Source organism: Paroedura picta, chromosome 1 (genome assembly GCF_049243985.1).
Source record: "Paroedura picta isolate Pp20150507F chromosome 1, Ppicta_v3.0, whole genome shotgun sequence".
In the NCBI taxonomy this organism is placed as follows: Eukaryota; Metazoa; Chordata; class Lepidosauria; order Squamata; family Gekkonidae; genus Paroedura; species Paroedura picta.
Window position 1 is genome coordinate 201,453,008 of NC_135369.1, and position 19,703 is coordinate 201,472,710.

The 19,703-nt window shown below is 42.8% G+C and overlaps 1 protein-coding gene across 2 annotated transcripts in view; it reads left to right on the forward strand.

The window, feature by feature from the left end:
- Positions 1-2,485: 2,485 nt before the first annotated feature.
- The window catches only part of RB1 (RB transcriptional corepressor 1), a 55,087-nt gene continuing 37,869 nt past the window's right edge, over positions 2,486-19,703 (forward strand). The window contains exons 1-13 of one of the 2 annotated variants that reach the window (XM_077316599.1): positions 2,486-2,709; positions 5,062-5,179; positions 6,334-6,443; positions 7,788-7,922; positions 9,489-9,527; positions 10,486-10,553; positions 12,416-12,526; positions 13,413-13,558; positions 14,623-14,700; positions 16,675-16,781; positions 17,222-17,299; positions 17,705-17,792; positions 18,393-18,509. In XM_077316599.1, the coding sequence (XP_077172714.1) occupies positions 2,612-2,709; positions 5,062-5,179; positions 6,334-6,443; positions 7,788-7,922; positions 9,489-9,527; positions 10,486-10,553; positions 12,416-12,526; positions 13,413-13,558; positions 14,623-14,700; positions 16,675-16,781; positions 17,222-17,299; positions 17,705-17,792; positions 18,393-18,509 (1,293 nt within the window). In that variant the 5' untranslated portion in view covers positions 2,486-2,611. The remainder of the gene's footprint in view (positions 2,710-5,061; positions 5,180-6,333; positions 6,444-7,787; positions 7,923-9,488; positions 9,528-10,485; positions 10,554-12,415; positions 12,527-13,412; positions 13,559-14,622; positions 14,701-16,674; positions 16,782-17,221; positions 17,300-17,704; positions 17,793-18,392; positions 18,510-19,703) is intronic. The other variant, XM_077316605.1, reaches the window with a different exon arrangement.

Consider the following 19,703-nt stretch of genomic DNA (forward strand, 5'->3'; position numbering starts at 1 on the left):
GGTTGAGGCCAGGCAACCACATCATGAGATCCTGGCCACCCTACTCAAAACATGCACTAACAGGAACCCCACCAAAGTCTGATCAATCTCTGCAGGGAGACAAATAACAGGAGGCAGTTTTTATGAAAGAGTTGCTGTTTTATTGCTTCCTATGTATTGTTTTAGAGCCTCTTGTGGCGCAGAGTGGTAAGGCAGCCGTCTGAAAGCTTTGCCCATGAGGCTGGGAGTTCAATCCCAGCAGCCGGCTCAAGGTTGACTCAGCCTTCCATCCTTCCGAGGTCGGTAAAATGAGTACCCAGCTTGCTGGGGGGTAAACGGTAATGACTGGGGAAGGCACTGGCAAACCACCCGGTATTGAGTCTGCCATGAAAACGCTGGAGGGCGTCACCCCAAGGGTCAGACATGATTCGGTGCTTGCACAGGGGATACCTATTGTTTTATATTTATTTATGTATTTATTATATTTATATATAATTATAATTTTCTTACTCACCTTGAGCTAACAGGGATGGGGCGGTATACAAATAAAATATCTGTCCACTTGAAAGTAGTTCCATCTGCCATAGGAAGACACTTGGCTTGGAACATCCCTACGTTTTGTGATTGGCCCTGTTCCCTATGGCAGCCATTTTTATTGGCCCCACTTTATGGATGCCATCTTGAGGTGGCACCTTCTACCCTTTCTCAGAATTCAAAAAGTGCCCACAGCCTCATCAAGGACCCGTGAACTAGCTGGCATGTCCCACAGTCTTGTAAAGTTGAACGTTGTAAGGAGAATATCCCCTACTCCAATTCCAGTTTCGACCCATTACATGAGAATGGTGATCTTGAAACTGCCTTTTAGATAAATATGTTGATTAAAATGTCCTCGTAGAATTGTTGCTCAAAGCTTTCAGCAAGCGGCTGCTGGGAAGCTGCCTGGCCTAACAGGCTAAAATGGATTTCCTGTCAACATTTCTTCCTGAGGGCAAACTTCCTTCTATTGTAAATACTCTGGGCCACAGAAAAAGTTTTCCTATAAAGGAAGTGCATACAGAGAACTGCTTTTAAATGTGTTTGGAATGGATGTTAACATCATTGAGGCATTGTTTCAGAGAAGTTATTTGGGCCTGAGGTGCACAGGGGGTGGGGTAGAAGTATGTTTTGTTTTTGTTTTCTTTTTGTTTTTTGGTAAAAGTGATTAAATATTGATTGGAAAATTCCTCTTTTCTCCAATGTTTGTTTTCTATGGCACTGAAATGTGATAAATAAATAAAACACAGTAATTCTTGTGGGTCTCCAATCTTCCTAGAGAATCTTCCTGGAGAAAATGGCTACTTGGAAGAGCGGACTGTATGTCTTTATACGCTGCTGGATTTCAGTGGGTCGCCCTGATGGTCTAAAGTAGCACAACAAAATTTGAGTCCCAATAGCACCTTAAAGACCAACAAAGATTTATCCAGGTACATTCAAATCAGTAGCTATGTTGGTCTGAAGTAGCAAAACAAAAGTCCAGTAGCACCTTTAAGGCTAACAAAGATTTATTCAAGGTGTGAGCTTTCGAGTGCATGCACTCTTCCTCAGACCATGGAACAAGGCTCATAAGAGTTAAGATATAAGGCGAAAGTAAATTAGTGTCAAATTTATAAACTGTCATCACTTCCAAATTATACAATCTAGTAGGGGCTATATTATTAAGCAGGTTGCCAAATTTCGTGTGCATGTGCTTAGCACACGGGAAAGACAACTTAAGCTTAAGTGAAGATTTTTAGAGGAATCTTACTATGCATTTTTTATAATGTACCCATGAATTATACAATTTTATATATTTTAAATTTTGTACTGGCTCCCTGATTATGCAATTTTCGACTCTGAAATGTTTTTTTCTTGCTATCTGTTTTATCTGGCCTCAGTGCTGTATTAAATAAATTTGAATACGATCTAGTTATTTGCTAAAACACCTAACCAGTTCTTTGGGGTTTAGTTGTAGTTCACAAAAATACTGGAGAAATAAAACTGCCCGTTAGTAATGGATGGCAGACACTTCCCCAGTTGTGAAAAGAAATAATTAAAAAGAGTCGCTTGCCCCATCCGTCTCCACCCAAGCAAGGAAGCATCCCCGCAAGTGACAAGGAGCCTTATGTACTCAAGCACTCTTCCTCAGCTCACGCCTTGCAGAAATCTTTGTTGGTCAAACAGGGGTAGTCAGACTGCGGCCCTCCAGATGTCCGTGGACTACAATTCCCAGGAGCCCCTGCCAGCGAATGCTGTTTGACTACCCCTATACTTTTAAAGGTGCCGTTGGACTCAGGTGTCCCTCCCCTCCAACAACCCCCCTCCCCAAATTTCCAGCCACTTCCGACCCTGGCCACGGGCAACCCGCGCGCGAGAAGACGCGTTCGTTTTCGAGCCGGAAGTAGCGGCTCCCGAACCCTGCGCGGAAGGAGAGGCGCGGGGGGGGGCGGGGGAAGCAGCGGGAAGTGACGTCGCGCTTGTGGGCGGGGCGAGCTTTTCCCGCCGTTGGCGCGCGAGAGGCGACGGCCGAAGGAGGGAGGGGCCGGCTCGGCCTTGGGGCGGCTTGTTGACGGAACCGCCGGAGCCTCCCTCAGCCGGCGCGGCGGCCTCCAGCGTCATGGCGCCCACCCGGGCCCAGAGGAAAGCCGAGGCCGCCTCGGGCAGCCACGCCGCCGGACCGCCGCCCGACCAAGCCCCGCCGACCGCCCCTGACAGGTCAGCCCGCCCGAGGAGGAGGACGGGGGGGAGCGGGGGCAGAAGCATCCCTGAGGGGGAGGGGGAGGGGGAGGGGGAGGGGGAAAATTGGACTCGGACCCTTCTCCTCCTCCTCAGCCTCAGCCTGGCCTGCTAGAGTGGGTTGCCAATCCCTGTGCAAATCGGTGTGGCTGCAGCGTCCAATGGCGCCGTCAGGAGGACCCCGGGCCGGTTCTGACAGCTGACTCCCGCCACGTGTGGGATAACGCCCGTCCAGCGCGGTTTCGAAGCGGATTTTCCCTGCTTCACACGGGTGCGGAAGCACATTATCCAACGTGTGTGGAAGGAGCCTAGACGGGTTATTCTGCGCATGGCGGGCGATGCGCTTTCGATGCACTTGAGAAGCAGCTTTTCATAGAATCACAGAGTTGGAAGGGGGCCATGCAGGCCATCTAGTCCAACCCCCTGCTCAACGCAGGATCAGCCCAAAGCATCCTAAAGCATCCAAGAAAAGTGTGTATCCAACCTTTGCTTGAAGACTGCCAGTGAGGGGGAGCTCACCACCTCCTTAGGCAGCCGATTCCACTGCTGAACTACTCTGACTGTGAATTTTTTTTCCTGATATCTAGCCTATATCGTTCATATATAATATTCATATAATATTCCTGGTATGTCTTAGCCAAATATGGACCACACTTGCTCTAATGAGAAGCTACCCTCCAGCAAGATGATCTTGGCTATCACAGATTAATGCAATTAGAATCATAGAATCATAGAGTTGGAAGGGGCCATACAGGCCATCTAGTCCAACCCCCTGCTCAACGTAGGACCAGCCCTAAGCATCCTAAAGCTTAAATTCCTGCTCTGCAAAGGAGAAGGTGGCTTTAAAAGCACGCTGAGAGGGTGTTGTCGCACGCGTTTGGAATAAGCCTAGACAGCTTGTTCTGCGCAGGTTGGATGATGCGGGTTCAGTGCACTTTAGAAGCAGCTTTTCCTGTTTTGTGCGGGAAAATCCAATTGTGAAAGAACGTTGGATGTGCGTTATCCAACCTGTGTGGAATGAGCCTAGGAAGTTTATCCTGCACATGTTGGGTGATGCACTTTCAATGCACTTTAGGAGCAGATTTTTTTGTTTCACACAGGAAAATCTAGCTACAAGAACCCATCGAAAGCACATTAGCCAACATGTGTACAGTGAGATCAGGGCTGGGATAATTTCAGAAGGCACACTTTCCCGCAGGTGGTTATTTCCTGTGTCAGTTTGGTTGTGCCTCCATCACACATTTCCCTTTCTTTCACAAACAGGGCTTTTAAATATCTAACTCGGAGTCAGCAGTTAAAAAAATATAATTTCAGTTAGCAAACAAAACATAGATGTCAGTATATAAATGTTGCTAACAATGAATATAAAAAAACAAAACCACCAAAAAAATCTCTGAACCTTCAGCCATAATACTTTCTGTTCTTAACAGAGGCCTACTTTGGAGTAAGCAACTACTTTCGTCATTTTATCTTTTTTCATTTAGAATTGTAAATTGTCCTCTGTGTGTGTGTGTGTGTTCATGTAGTTGTATACTATCGCTAAAATTCCTGGTGAGTCCCATTTCTTCAGTATAGGAGTTGAACAAGGAAGACTGGGACATAATGGCTTATTTTCAGCTGCTCCTCCGTGACTCTCTTATAGGCATCTTTTGCTTACCCAGTGTTGTCTGTGCTGACTATGTAGTATTTGGTTCTCCTCTCTCTATTTGCATATGGATATTAGGTGGGGTGTGTTAGGAAATTGTGTTCCTGTTGTTGTTAGCAGTGTAATGGACATATGAGGGTACTTTTGCTGCACAGTGAGATTTTTAATGTGTGGGAGAGGTTTCTAGAAATATTTAATCGCTGGTGTGTGTGTGTGTGTATCTATAGGTTTTTTGAGTGCCACGTTGCATGGTTGTAGAAAATTACTATAACCCTTGAAATCCAAGCCATCTTTGTGTAGTGGTTAAGAGCAGCACCTTCTAATTTGGTGTAGCAGGTTTGAAGAGCCACTCCTCCACACGCAGCCAGCTGGATCACTTTGGGCCAGTCACAGTTCTGTCAGCAATCTCTTAGCCTCACCTACATCACAGGGAATGGTAGACAGTTATGGGAAGAGGAAGGGTAGACAGTTGTAAGCCCCTTCGATACTCCTTTAGGTAGTAAAAAGTGGGGCACAAAAACAATTATTCTGTGTCATTTGATGTGTCCAGTGAAGCTATACAGTATTTGGGTAATCCCTATTTCTGCAGCTGTATGGTAGGAACCCTGAAGCTGAAAATTCAGATTGTGTACTGAAGTGACTCCGCATTGTGTGGCTGATAAATTATGTATATTTTTCTTTGTTAGGTTACCTTTTCCTGAAACAGACTTCATTGCTTTGTGTGATGCTTTACGGGTAACAGACACCATAAGAACCGCTGCTTGGCAATCGTATGAAAAAGTGTTATGTACATGCGGAACTGTAGTGAGTATATGGCTTTAAAAATACTGTAATAGCCGTTCATATTAGCATGTATTCAGCATCTTAAAATGTTAGGAAATTTCCACCTGTGTTGAAAATGTAGGAAATTTCCACCTGTGTTGAAGATGAACTAGCATAGTGTTGTGGTGTCTGAGGTTCAAATCCCCATTCTGCAATGAAAGTTTACAGGGTGACTTCAGGGAGAGGTGTCTTAAAATACAGAATCAACAGTTAAAACATGAACAACACTCTTAATAAGAAAAGTTTAAAATATTATTCAACTTGAGAGCTTTTGCTGTTCTGTTAAAACAGATCTTACGTAGAGGCTTACGTAGTAGGACAACTTGAGAGGGATGAATCTAGGCTGTAAAGGTAAAGGTATCCCCTGTGCAGCACCGGGTCATGTCTGTCCCTTGGGGTGATGCCCTCCAGCGTTTTCATGGCAGACTCAATACGGGGTGGTTTGCCAGTGCCTTCCCCAGTCATTACTGTTTACCCCCCAGCAAGCTGGGTACTCATTTTACCAACCTTGGAAGGATGGAAGGCTGAGTCAACCCTTTGTTGGTCTTCATTTGAAAGCCTGGCAGAAGAGCTCCGTTTTCAGGTCCTATTGAACTGTTTCATTAGGAACTTCATTAGGAACTTCATTAAGTTCCATTAGGGCCCTGATCTCATTAGGGACCTTGTTCTACCAGCTTGGGGTCACTGTTGAAAAGGCCCTGGCTCTTGTCGAGGCCAGGCAGACTTCTTTGGAGTGAATGGAGTGTACCACTCCATTGTGTGTGTGTGTGTGTGTGTGTGTGTGTGCATGGGTGTGCAGAATCCACATTCCTTCTGTTAATAGGATGAAACCTCTGACTATGGTGGAGTGGCTAGCCAGAGAGACTACATCTCACCTTCTGCCCTATCTCACCCTATTAAACAAAAGGCATCATGTGGAAGCCTCTGCCCTCAGACAAGTCCAAGACTGCAATCACTGGATTATTTCTTGTTCACATGTGTATCCTATAGGTACAGGCATCATTCCATCAGGTGACTAAGCATTCAGACATAAGGGCCCAAGCAGAAAGACATTTTATGTTTCATTCTATTAGATTAATGTTATCTGCTGACTTCTATAGATGACTTACAGTGCCTTTGGAATCTTTTTCTTCCAGGAAGGGCATCTTAAAAAAGAACTGTGGGGGATCTGTATTTTTGCTGCAGCGGTCGACTTGGATGAGATGACGTTCACTTTTACAGAGCTTTTGAAATGTCTGTGTATTAGGTAGGTTTCTGCTGGTTAAGGACGTGCCGTTAAATAGATGTACAGTATTTTTATAGTAACGCTAAAATCTAAGATGTTCCTGGTGCAGAGGAAACAGACTTCCCAGCCTCCTCCTGTGTTCAGTGAAATCATGTCCCCTGATGCTCAGAAGGCCTCTCTAGCAGCATTGAGGGTTGGATCCTCCAGACTGTTAGCAGAAGACTCTCTAACAGTCATAGTGCTTTCTCATGGCCCCTTCTTTTCAGGAGTCCTTTCCAGCCCCTGAGAGTGTTTATTACAGATTGCAGGGGATTCACACGAACTAATAGCTACATGGGCTGGGAAGTTGCAGTGGAGGGAGAAGGGGACAAAACTGCCCAGTCTGCCTCTTTCATCAATGGAGTTCCAGTGGCAGGAGGGAGTAGCTTTGTCCCCTTCCTTCTACAGCTTACCAATAGAAGTTTTGTGTGTGCACTTAGATCCCTCAACTCTGGGAGCACACTTTCTTGTAGTCAGAAGAATGCTGGGGGATGGGGAACACAGGATAAGTCCATGATCATTGGTATCTGCAGGTCACTGGATCCAACCAAGTGTCTGCTAGCACAGGGGATAATTGGTTAAATTTGCTGTAGTTGTAGCCTTAAATTTGCTGTAGCCTTCTGTCAGTAGATAACAGTAGATTACCATCTAAGGCAGACTTTCTCAACCAGGGTTTCGGAAAACTTTGGGGTTTCTTGACAGCTCTGGGCTTCCTGAATGGGTGGGAGTTAATTATTTTTAATATATTTTTTAAAAGCTGGAGGGCGTCACCCCAAGGGTCAACAGGACTCGGTGCTTGCACCTTTTACCTTTAAAACTTGTTAAACATTTATCAGGCGATATGATGGTCATATCGACCCCCCTCCTCCCAAAGTGGCCACTGATGGGGCTGGAGGGTGTGGGAAGGGGAGGGGCCCTGGGAGGGCATGGACACAGCTCTGCTTCCCAACCATATTCTGCATGATCATGCCACTTCTGGGGTTTCTTGAAACCTGAAGAATGTTTCAGGGGTTTCTCAAAGGTAAAAAGGTTGAGAAAGGCTGATCTAAGGGTATTAAATATTGTTTGCTGCTTGAATTACAGTCTATAGATTTTTCACTTACTTTACCCAAAGTAGTTACTGATTGAGCAGGGCTTTGGCCAAAGACTGATCATTGTCATTCAGTGAACCACACTGTCACATATAATTGCATGCCGTTGCTGGCTGGATGTAACGTTAGGGTTTTTTATTGCATTATAGAAAGTCGTTGCCTCTGAATCTGAAGGAGTGTTAGGCAAATTTGAAATGGTTTAAAAATTAAGGTTTTGCCTTTTGTCTCCTCATAGCATATGTAAATTTGTTAATCGGATTGAAGAAATGGAGGACAGCATGGACACAATTAGTACTAAAGTGGGTAGTATTGTATTACGCCTGAAGAAGAAATATGATGTATTGTTTGCACTATACCAGAAATTAGAAAGGTAAATTGTTTGTGTTGCTCATCACATTCTATTAGAATATAAGGTTGTTTTTTTTTGGGGGGGGGGTTGGGTGAGAAGTTATTTGCTTAGCCAAGTACTTGAAAGGAGATTGCAATAATGAAAACCGTTGGTTTCTGTTTTGAAAGCTAAGATGTGACAGATTAGTTTGCATCTGGGAATTCAGACAGAGCTTTGAAAAAACGCCAAAAATTGTACCAGACAGTAGGTTCAGAAATATACCTTCACAAATAATGGTATGGATAACCATTACCTTTCTTTACACTTCACCTGTGCCATGGGTTTGGTGGGAATGTTTAGGGCATCCAAAGCTTCTTAGAGGAAGGAGCACCAAGAATACAGCTTATGAGTTGATACCAATTTATGAGAAAAAAAACAGAAATTACTCAGATTTTAGCAGACATACTTGAACAATATCAGAGTATTATGCCATTACAAAATAAAGGGATGTACAAATTAGTTTTATGCTTCCCAACTTTAGATATGGCAACTTTTGACACTGGCAAGTAATCTTACTTTGGATTAAGGTCCTGTAAATCATTTGTAAAGAGGAGTAAAATGCTTGTGGAGAAGCATTTTGGATTTGGCCATCAGCACCCCATTTAGTTCAGCTACCTGAACTCTGACTTTTAAAAATATTTATATTTAAGGGAAAAGTCGCACTGGAGGTTAGAAGGTTGCTTGACATCACTATCTGTCAATCCAAGTATAGTTATAAAGTTTATGGGTACCATTGTATGACAAAACACTTCAGTGTCTTCCTTGGATGTCAGCTCGTTCAGCTGGAATATCTGATGCTCACACCTGGTCATGGCTGTGGCTGTCTGTGACTCAGGCGATGTTTGTGTCTGGTTCAATCTACTTGCGTCATCCCTATTCCTCACAACCTTTTCTGGATGTTCTAAAAGGCAGTGCCCAAATTGTGACAGATCCATAATGGTGGCATTGCTAAAGAATACCAGTTCAGAATTCATAAATGATAACAATCTTCTCAGGGCCTTGGTTTTTGTCAGATTCTTGTGTTCTCCACCAGGGATTTAAACAGTGTCTGCTATTCAGTTTCAGAATTAACTTTTGTAGACTTAACTTACTGCAGACTAATGTTTGTGCATTTTGTTTTGTTGTTTTGGATCTTGAGCACATCAATTTGCGAGTAAGCTTTTTCAATTCAGCTTCATTTAGTATTAGGTCTGGAATGTAATGAAGAAGGCTGATGTTGTATTAATCCATATTTGCTTATTACTAACAAACAGCTGTTCTTCATTTATTTCCTCTGGCCAGCTTGTTTTCTTGTTCCCAGGAGGGGGGAAATTTCTTTAAAGCAGGGGCAGTCAACCTGTGGTTCTCCAGATGTCCAAGGACTACAATTCCCATGAGCCCCTGCCAGCAAATGCTGGCATGGGAATTGTAGTCCATGGACATCTGGAGGACCATAGGTTGACTACCCCTGCTTTAAAGTATGCAATATTTTTAAATGCCATGGGTGTGTTTATTGAATTATTGTTTTACAATTACATTGTCCAGTGATATACATGATTTTTTTTTTAGGACTTGGGGACAGATCTATGCTGACCAGCCTAGTGATCAGTAAGTTTGTTTTGTGTAATATAAAAATAAATGGCTCATGTATGAGCTTTGTGGTACTAGCAGTAGTTAACTGGCAGATGGGAAGCTGGCATGTTCACTGTTATAGTGAAACTGTATTTACATTTTAATTTTAAAAAGAGAAACCTTGGGCCGTGATAAAGGTAAAGGTATCCCCTGGGCAAGCACCAGGTCATGTCTGACCCTTGGGGTGACGCCCTCTAGCGTTTTCATGGCAGACTCAATATGGGGTGGTTTGCCAGTGCCTTCCCCAGTCATTACTATTTACCCCCCAGCAAGCTGGGTTCTCATTTTACCGACCTCAGAAGGATGGAAGGTTGAGTCAACCTTGAGCCGGCTGCTGGAATTGAACTCCCAGCCTCATGGGCAGAGCTTTCAGACTGCATGTCTGCTGCCTTACCACTCTGCGCCACAAGAGGCTCATTTGGGCCATGATGTTAACTATCAAATTAATGAGTCTTGCATCCAAATAATTGTGACTAGGATTTGTGGATTGTGGATACCAGCTGCCAGGAACAGTAAAGGCATTGTATTTTAAATCTTTACATGTTGCTGATGCATTAGGAAACCCAGGTATGGATTCGAGGGGAGTGACAGATGGTTAGATGGAGGCTGGGGCCATTGCTGTATGTTCTCCCTGCCAATCTAGGGTAGTCTGGATTGCTTCGAAAGGCAGACGGTTGCCACTCTTTCTCCTTTCTTGGGGGCAGCTCTAGGTGCTACAAGTTTCCTATGCAGGAAACATTTTGCTGTGCTGTAAAGTAGCTTGCCTTCCTTCAAGCATCTCCAGCTGTAATTATTTGCATCTTAACTTAGAAGATTCCTGGGGCATAGAACCGAGCCTTTAGCAGCAGCCTTCAACAGATTGCTGGTCTGAAAATCGTTCTTATAACTGCAGATGTGGAATTTTCACTACTGTCTTCTTGTATTCTGTTTATAGAAATTCTTCTGAACGAAGTTCTTCATTAGTTCTGAAACTATGCTGGATCATATTTCTTTTGGCAAAAGGTAACTGGTAAAACACTTAGGCTTATTAGTTTTCTTTATGCTTAGTTAACTTTGGATCATTACTGTTTTAGATTCATAGAATAGCGGTCTCCAACCTTTCTCAGGTCAAGGACCGCCTCCGGAGTGAGGGAAGAGCCGACGGCCCGGGTGGTACGAAATTGACGCGCATGCGTGTTTTCGCCACCAGGTGGCGCTAACGCATACGCACGTTTGCGTCACCGCCATGCCGGCGGGGGAAGGCAGGTGTGGCTGGCGGCGGCCCGGTACCGTGGCCTTTGCGGCCCACCACCTGGCCGCTGACCGGGGGTTGATGACCCCTGTCATAGAAGACATTCAGATTTCTAAGTATACCGTTTTGATTAGGGGGGGAGAATGAATGACAACAGTGCTTGTTCTTTTAGTTGCCTAAGATGTCCAGCTCGGGGGGCAGAGTAGAAAGCTGATACTTTTAAGAATAATATTTTACAGTTTTAAGAGAATGCAGTAATACCACAAAGTTGTAATGCTAAAGATTTTTACTGGATTCTGACCAGGATGAACTTAATGGGGGCCTCATACTAAAACAGGGCAATTTAAATTAAAGGGTTATCACCAGCTGGTTTTAGGTTAGAGATTTTTGCTCCTTTGTATGATGATGATTATTTGGATTTGTATGACCACCACTCTCAGAGAAATGGCTCGCGCCGGTTTACAGTATTTCAAATAAAAATCAATACATTGAAACCATTAAAATTCCCCATTAAAGCCCCCATAAAAGAATAACACAATGATTCCCACACAGGCCACAATTTGTGGGTAGAAAGGCAACCAGATGGATAATTGGGCATAGGATAGAACAGTCTGGGGAAACGGTCCAGTCTAATACTGGCCTCTGTCCCCAGGGAGACACCTGGTGTTGCTAGTATATGGTGTATACCTTAGCAACTAGGTGATTAAAAATTGATGGAAGGCCTTCTGACAGTGTCTTGAGTCTGATCAGGTCTGCAGCAAGTTGGTAAACAATGTTTTCTCTGAGGTCCCAGTAAGATTAACGTGACTTATTCTGTAGGAAACCATGCTTGGTTTTGCAAACTTAGTTCTGCTTGGGAAAACCTTGTACCGTTTCCTGAAAATTCAAGTTACCATTTGATGTTTGTTTCATTTTAAAATAAATTAAACACATAAGCGGTAGTCTGCTATGTGCCGTGTTTTGTATCTTCTGTTTATATCCTGTTCAACGTAGCAAATTCACATATGAGTTTTTTTGCCATCTTACCCTTTTCACTGGCCCCTCACGGTGGGGAGTGGCTTGCTAAGCCACTGCTGAAACTTCTTGCTAGCCATGGGTTGGAGGCATTTTTGTTGATTTTGCTGCCTTGCAGCTGCATCCCAAATTGTTCCTGAAAGTGAGGGGACCTTCAGGAACAATATTTCGGAGGCAGGAAGGAGCAAATACTGCTGGGGGTCAAGAGAGAGGAGCATCTCAGACTTTCTTTCTGTGGACTTGTTGCTTTACAGTTCAGCAAGTTTCAGCCCATAGCTGTTTCCTAGTGGGGCTTAGATTTTTCTTTATTCCTGAGTGTTATGGGTTAGAGCCAAAGGATGGGTCCCACAATTTATATATACCTCCAGCTTGCATCGTAGTCCCCTGCCTTGCATCTCATTTTGTTTTCTAAGTCTACTCAGGCCCTCAGGAGCAGCTTTCCAAATACTATAGGTGGCTGCAGAAGACAGGGTTAAGGTGAGAAAGATAAGATCTATGAGCAGAGTTCTGCTACATTGTTCTTTGGGTCCACCAAGCCAACATACTAGTGTGATTTTTCCCCTATATATGCTCTGATAATTGTGCAATGCCTGATTAACACATTTCTTACCATTTCTAGGGAAAGTATTACAGATAGAAGACGATCTCGTCATCTCCTTTCAGTTACTGCTTTGCGTTCTTGATTATTTCATCAAGCTGTTGCCTCCTGCCGTACTCAAGGAACCATACAGTAAAAAATTAATTTTTTCCCCTCAAAGTGGTCCTATTAAGAAACTCAACGCATTCTGTCCTACATGCTTCCTAACAGACTGTGTATACCTTAGCAACCATATTTACAGACTGAGACAGGATATTCGGGTTGACCCAACTAGGATTTGTGAAACCCTGTGGTTTTTTGGCAGTCCTGGAAAGGTTTCCTGAATGGATGGGAGTTAATTGATTTTTAATTTTAAAAAATTATTAAATATTTAGCGGGTGACATAACCATATGTGGCCATGTTGACCCCTCCCCCCCAAAATGGCCATTCATGGACCTGGGAGCGGGTGGGAAGGGGACGTGTCCCCTGATGGGCATGTACACAGCTATGCTTCCCAACCAATTTCTATATGATCGTGCCACTTCTGGGATTTCTCAAAGCTTGAAGAATGTTTCAGGGATTTCTCAACTATAACAGAGTTGAGAAAGGCTAGTCTACTGTGCACTTTTCTTCTGCTCCTCCGACCCATTCTGAATTTATATGGCTTTGAGGCATTCCTGCCATAAGCAGAGGTGAACTTTAAGCTCCAAATCATGCCATGAAACTGAAGAATATTATAATAGTGACATTCTTACACTACTTACATAATGCTGGTGATAGGACAGCCCAATTTAGAAGAGTCCAGTGGCACATTTGAGGCCAATGAGATTATTGGGGTTTAAACTTTCAAGAGTTAAAGTTCCCTGTGTCAGATATTGGTAGTGTTGTCTCTTGAGAACTTCAGAACTTCCCTATTGCCTTGTTATGCGAATAAAGGTTATCTGAAATCTGAATCTGCCATATTGTTCCCACAAACAAACAACATCTTTTCCCATTAGGATAATGTATGATGTACCAATGCTTCCTTTCTTATCCTAGAATCTACCGTGAGTGCCTTGTCTGCTAATGGCTCAACAAGAACTCCTAGACGTCAGAATGTTAGTCTACGTGCATCAAAACAGACAGATACAGATATAAAGGTTATTGAGGAACTTTGCAAGGAACATGATTGTAATTTGGATGAGGTAAGACCAGTGAAATTTTCGGAATCCTGTTTTGTTTTCCAAAACTAGGGGTGTACATTTGGCTAAACTGAGCCCAGGATTGGTCAGGGTGGCAGGAGCTTAGCTACCAGCTTTCCGTTTTCTGGGCTGGGGCTGCCCCCTTTTGCGATTCAGTTTTGAAACTAAGCTGTAAGATGAGCCAACCCAGGATCAGTTAGGGCAGTGGGAGCTGGGCTGGTTTCTATTGCAGCTCAGTCGGGAAACCCAGTTGCAAGACAAGCCAGCCCAGCATTGAGCTCAGCTGCCAACTCCACACCAACTTGGTTGGAGCCAGTCTGTCTTGTTACCTGCAGTTTGGTTTAAACTGAGCTGCAGGTTACAAGAGCCAGTCCAGGAGCTGCCAGTTCCATGGGGCCTGGCTCCTGTTCTGTTACTTGCTGCTTGTCTGGCTCAGAGTTAAGTTGGAACTCTTGAGGCAGCTAGACAGATATTGGTCCCTTTAGAACCTCGGCCTCATGGAACCGGAAAAATTTGGCATTAATGGTTATTTCAGATTTAGGAAATACCAATATTTTTGAGGCTCCATATACAACCATAAACCAGATTGTATGCCCCCAGTTATCATTTTCTAAGTCTGGGGGGGAGAGGGGGGATAAATGAGAGACAATGAGACACAAATGTCTCTTAATGTAATTTTTGATTGGATGTATTTGATAGTTGATATTTAGCTTTTCATTGTGTGGAGTTCCTTCTCTGTTTTCTTAGCCTGTTTTGTTCTTTGGCTAAGAGGAACAATACAAATATTTTAAATGAAAAAGGACTCTATAGCATTCATGCATTGGCTTAAAGTTTGAAACTTTTGCCTTATTTCCAGTTCGATGGAGTCAGTAACTGTGCCTTTGAGCTGTCCTGAATTCAGTTCTCAAAACAAAAGGCACCTTTTAAAGTCTTTCACAGTTTAAAGTTACTGAGAATTTCTGGGCGTCCCGGTATGAAAACATTCATCTCAGCATACCGTGCATGAAAGGGAATGAAAGGGAACTCTCCATAGTGCTGATTTTCTGCCGATTTGCTTTTTTGTTTAGGTGAAACATGTTTACTTCACTAGTTTTATTCCATTCTTGAATTCTGTGGGTATTACAGCTTCCAGCGGACTTCCAGAGGTAATTTGAGAATGACATGGTATCTTTAGAGATTTTGCACTGAGCCCTAGTTCTGCTTCTGATAACTAGATGCTTTCTATATATTCTCTATGTTTTGATAAGTATCCAAGCAGCCACTAATACAGTTTTATTTATTTTACCCACAAAACTGAGGCTACAACAAGAAAACCTAACAAAACCGAACTGTCTAATGACCTCATATCCATATTTATTTATTTGTTTGTTATTCTAGTTATATACCGCCCTGTCCTGAGGCTCAGGGCAGTTTACATAAACAGGGAACAATACAGATAACTCAGGAGTTATAAACAATAAAAATACAGTGATAACAAATAGAACAGTATACTAGAGCAGTAGAACAATTATGAGAACATTAATTCAACTACATTAATTCAACCAATGGCCCCATGGGTTGGATGAATTGGCAGTGGTTTTCATGGGAGGAGACTCGGAGGGCAATGCAAGGTGATTGGTTCAGGTCAGCCACAACCAAATGCCTGGTGGAGGTTCTCCCTTTTGCAAGGCCTGTGGAATTGTTCAAGTTCTGTTAAGGCCCTGATCTCTGAGAGCTTGTTCCACTAGGTGGAGGCCAGGGTGCTGAGGTCAAGTGAGCTTACTTGGAGCCAGGTATCACCAGGCAGTTGGAGGTAGTGGAGCATAAGGCTCTTTCAGGGGTGTCTGCAGAAAGGCAGCCTCTCAGGTTCCCTGGGCCCAGAATGCATATAGCCTTAAAGATAATTACCAGAACCTTAAGTCTGATTTGGAATTCCACTGGAAGCCAGGGCAGCTATTGGAGGATGGGCCAGATGTGGGACCTCCCTGTTGTTGCTGTGGGGACCCAGGCTGCTGCATTCTGGACAAGCTGTAGTTTCTGGATCAAGGTTAAGGGCAGGCCTGCATAGAACGAGTTGCAGAAGTCCAGTCTAGAGGTGACTGTTGTGTGGATCACTGTGGCTAGGTGTTCCAGGGCCAAGTAGGGCGCTAGTAGTTTGGCTTGACGAAGGTGATAAAATGCCAGTTGTGCTATTTTCATGAGTTTCCATTGAGAGGAAAGCATCAAGAATCACCCCCAGGTTCCTGGTGGAGTGAGCCACTGATAGCTGCAGTCTGTCTAGGTTGGGTAGGCATGCTTCCTCGCTTGTTTGGTGTAGTGCGGACTTCTAATCTGGCATGCCGGGTTCAATTTTGCACTCTCACACATGCAGCCAGCTGGGTGACCTTGGGCTTGCCACAGCACTGAGAAAGCTGTTCTGAATGAGCAGTGATATCAGGGCTCTCTCAGCCTCACCCACCCCACAGGGTGTCTGTTGTGGGGAGAGGAAAGGGAAGGTGACTGTAAGCTGCTTTGAGCCTCCTTCGGTTAAAGAAAAGCAGCATATAAGAACCTTCTCCTTCTCATACACACACACACACACACACAAACATTCAGGTGATATTTCTAAAAGCTATGATATAGCAAGAGGGCTGTGCCACCTGCAATTGAATATGGGGCCAGGAGGAAACAACAACAGCAGCCAAACACAAAGAAGAGAAAGGCCCCTAATTGGGGGGTGGGAGCTGTCTGCCTATTACTGTGCTGTGTAGTTGTCACTTCTCTATCTTCTGGTTCCAGGGTGTGTGTGTGTGGGAGAAACCTATAATCTGTTGCATCACCCCGTGGTTTTATAAATTGTCATAAATCTCTGGAGAACAAGAAGAAACCAGATATTAAATTGAAACCAAATATATAGCCAGTGATATATGCCAATCCAATTTCATAACAGAAAATACTGATAAACTTAATTCTAGTTGTAATGCTACATAAACAAGATTAGCATACTAAATTAAATATTGCCAAGCAGGCTATGAGTCAACTTATTGGAATTTTAAAAAGCTTTGTATTTCCAATTAAACGAAGTTAATTTCTTAAACTTAGATTTACTTTGTTGCAAGAATATATGTCCAGTATTGATTTTTTTAAAACTGTTTTGGAAGGTTGAGAACATATCAAGCAAATATGAAGAAATGTACCTGAGAAACAAGGATATCGATGCCAGGTTGTTTCTGGAGAAAGATCAAACTTTACAAAATCACACAGAATGGTGAATTATTATTATTTTTTAGCACGATCACATTTTTTGTAAAACACAATCTGTCTTATGCCAATGTGTTGGGGTCAGATTAGTTTGTTCTGATGGTCAGTGGCTCTCCAGAATCACAGGCAGAATTCTTGCATGTGTCCCATGACCTGAATTATAGCATCTTTATGTTTTAAAAGTGTTAAAAATGGCTAAAGAACATCAAAAGTAGGTTCTGCATTCAGATATAATTCAGAACCGGTGATGAGAGAAAGTGGAGAAAGGAATTCCTTTTCCAGAACAGACACAGAACCTGGCCAGAGGGAAAACACGGAAAAGAGTTCACTTTTCCAATAAAAAAGGAAATAAGCATATTTAGAAATCTTACTTGGAAAATAAATGTGGGGGCTTTTGTATACTGAAAACTTCAAATATTTGATAGAAGCTATATTTTTCTGTTCAAGTTTGCAGTTGGAGAGAACACCAACAAAAAATAACCCAGATGAAGATCCTTCAGGTGTACTTCGACAGACCCCCGTGAGGTAAGAATTATTTACATTTTGCTAGTTTTTAATTTTATATTTATAATTGTATATATAATTTCTGACATTTTTAAGTGTTGTGACTGCAATCAGGTGGCAGGTTATGCAGTGTTTTAGAGCTTCAGTTCTGAGGCCCACCTTAAACATGAATGATTCAAATGTGGAATTCACTGCCAGAGGATTTAGTAATGGCCACAAGAATAAACAGCTTTTAAAGGGGATTAGATAGATGCATGGAACATAAGTCTATCAATGGTTACCAGCCATTGTGACTGAGTGGAACCTCCACATTCAGGGGTACTAATCCTCTGAATCCCGTGTTGTATTTTTTAAAACATTTATTTTCTTTTCAAAAGCACTGTGTTCTTTTCAGAAAATATGACAAACCCTATTTTCCTACTCTAGGGCTGCCATGAATACTATTCAGCAGTTAATGATGATTTTAAGTTCTGCAAGTGACGAGCCATCAGACAACCTCATCTCCTATTTTAATGTAAGTGGCAACGTTTTGACTAAAAGGAAAGGGTCTCTTCCCTTTGCATTGGTATTTTCAGAGAGACCTAGGTATGTTTTTCATGTTCAGTTTTTTACTGGTTTGTGAATGATTGTATGTTGTTTTTATGATTTTTATCATGCTTTGTGGGCTGCCTTGTCCAAGTCTCTGGAGAGGCAGCAAAGGCACTTTCTAAACCAAAAAGACCCAAATGCCAAGAATTGCTGCTTTATTTTCTGGGCTTTTAAAAAAAATCAGGCTCCCCCCCCCTTAAAAGTTTTTTTCCATAGTACTTGAAAACATTTATACACTGTTTATACACAGTTTACATTGTTCTCCCCTTCATTATATCTTCAGAACAACAAATCTGTGAGGTAGGCTAGGCTAAGACAGAGTGATGGGCACAAGGTCACCCAGAAAACCTCCGTAGCAGCAGGAGGGAGGGTGAACCAGGGTCTTCTCAGATTCTCGCTTGGTGCACTAACCCCTACAGCTGGCCATAGTACAGCATGCTGAAGTTTCTATTCAAGTCAGAAAAGACTGCTCTTGGGTCTCATAGCAGCCTCATTGTCTGAAAGAGCTTTCTCCACCTCTTTACAGAACTGCACAGCAAATCCTATGCAAGACATACTGGAAAGAGTGGAAAACCTTGGTTGTGTCTTCAGGCAGAAATTTGCTGAAGCAGTTGGCCAAGGATGTATTGAAATCGGATCACAGGTAATACTGTCTAATCACTGTCCATGAATGAATGTAGGGTGAGGAAGGAGGACCCTGTGAAACTGATCTAGGAGACGTTAGTTATATGGTTGAGTGCTTATGAAGTGCTAGAAGTAGGATCTTCTGGAAACCATAACTCAATTATACTGTGTTTTTTTCCTTCTTGTTAAAATCAGAATTAATAGAATCCACTGACTGCTAAAAACTGCCTATATCAGGCTTTCTCAACCAAAGTTTTGTGAAACTTTGAGGTTTCTTGAAAACCCTGGGTTTCCAAAATGGGTGGCAGTTAATTCATTTTTAATAAATATTTTTTAATTTATTAAGCATTTATTTGAGATATGACCATATATGGTCATGTTGATCTGCCCCCCCCTCCCTCAGAATGACCAGTAATGGGCCTGGAGAGGATGGGATGGGGAGGGGCCTGGTTGTACACAACTATGCTTCTCAACTGCAAGATTATTTATTTATTTTCATTTATATACCGCCCTCCCCTAAGGCTCAGGGTGGTGCACATGGAACAAAAGCAAAGAACAGTATGTTGAACTTCGTGACTGTATCAACAAAGATCACAGTAATAATAATAGCAATAAACAGTAAATGACAATCTAACAGGCTCATGATCATGCCAATTCTTCGGTTTCTTGAAGCTTGAAGAATGCTTCAGGGGTTTCTCAATGGTAAAAAAGTTGAGAAGGCTGGCTTATTATATTTATATACCATCTTCTCCTGCAGCTCAGGGTGGTTTACAGTGAATATTTCATAATACAGTACAACAGGGGTCCCCAACCTTTTGACACGTGGGGGCTGCATTAGTGTGCCAGTACCTAAAGAGGGCCACATCCTAAACCAAAATGTAACACAATTATTAAACTACTTATTTATATCAAAAGTAAACATTCAAAGGCAAATGAACAACTTTAACACAATCCATTTTGGAACAATATTTTACTGTGGAATCCTTTTATTTAACTATACATGCTTACCTAGTCAGTGTGATTTTTGTGGCTGTTTTCTGGTAGCCAAGTCATTGATGTCCAAGTCAAGGTTTGTTTCAGACACTCTTAAAATGTCATGTAAATGTTCATCTGTAAGCCTTGACCTACACTTCAATTTCACAATTTTCATCTTGAAAAAGGTTTGTTCACAGATGTATGTGATGCCAAAGACTGAACATGCCTGCAGCAAATT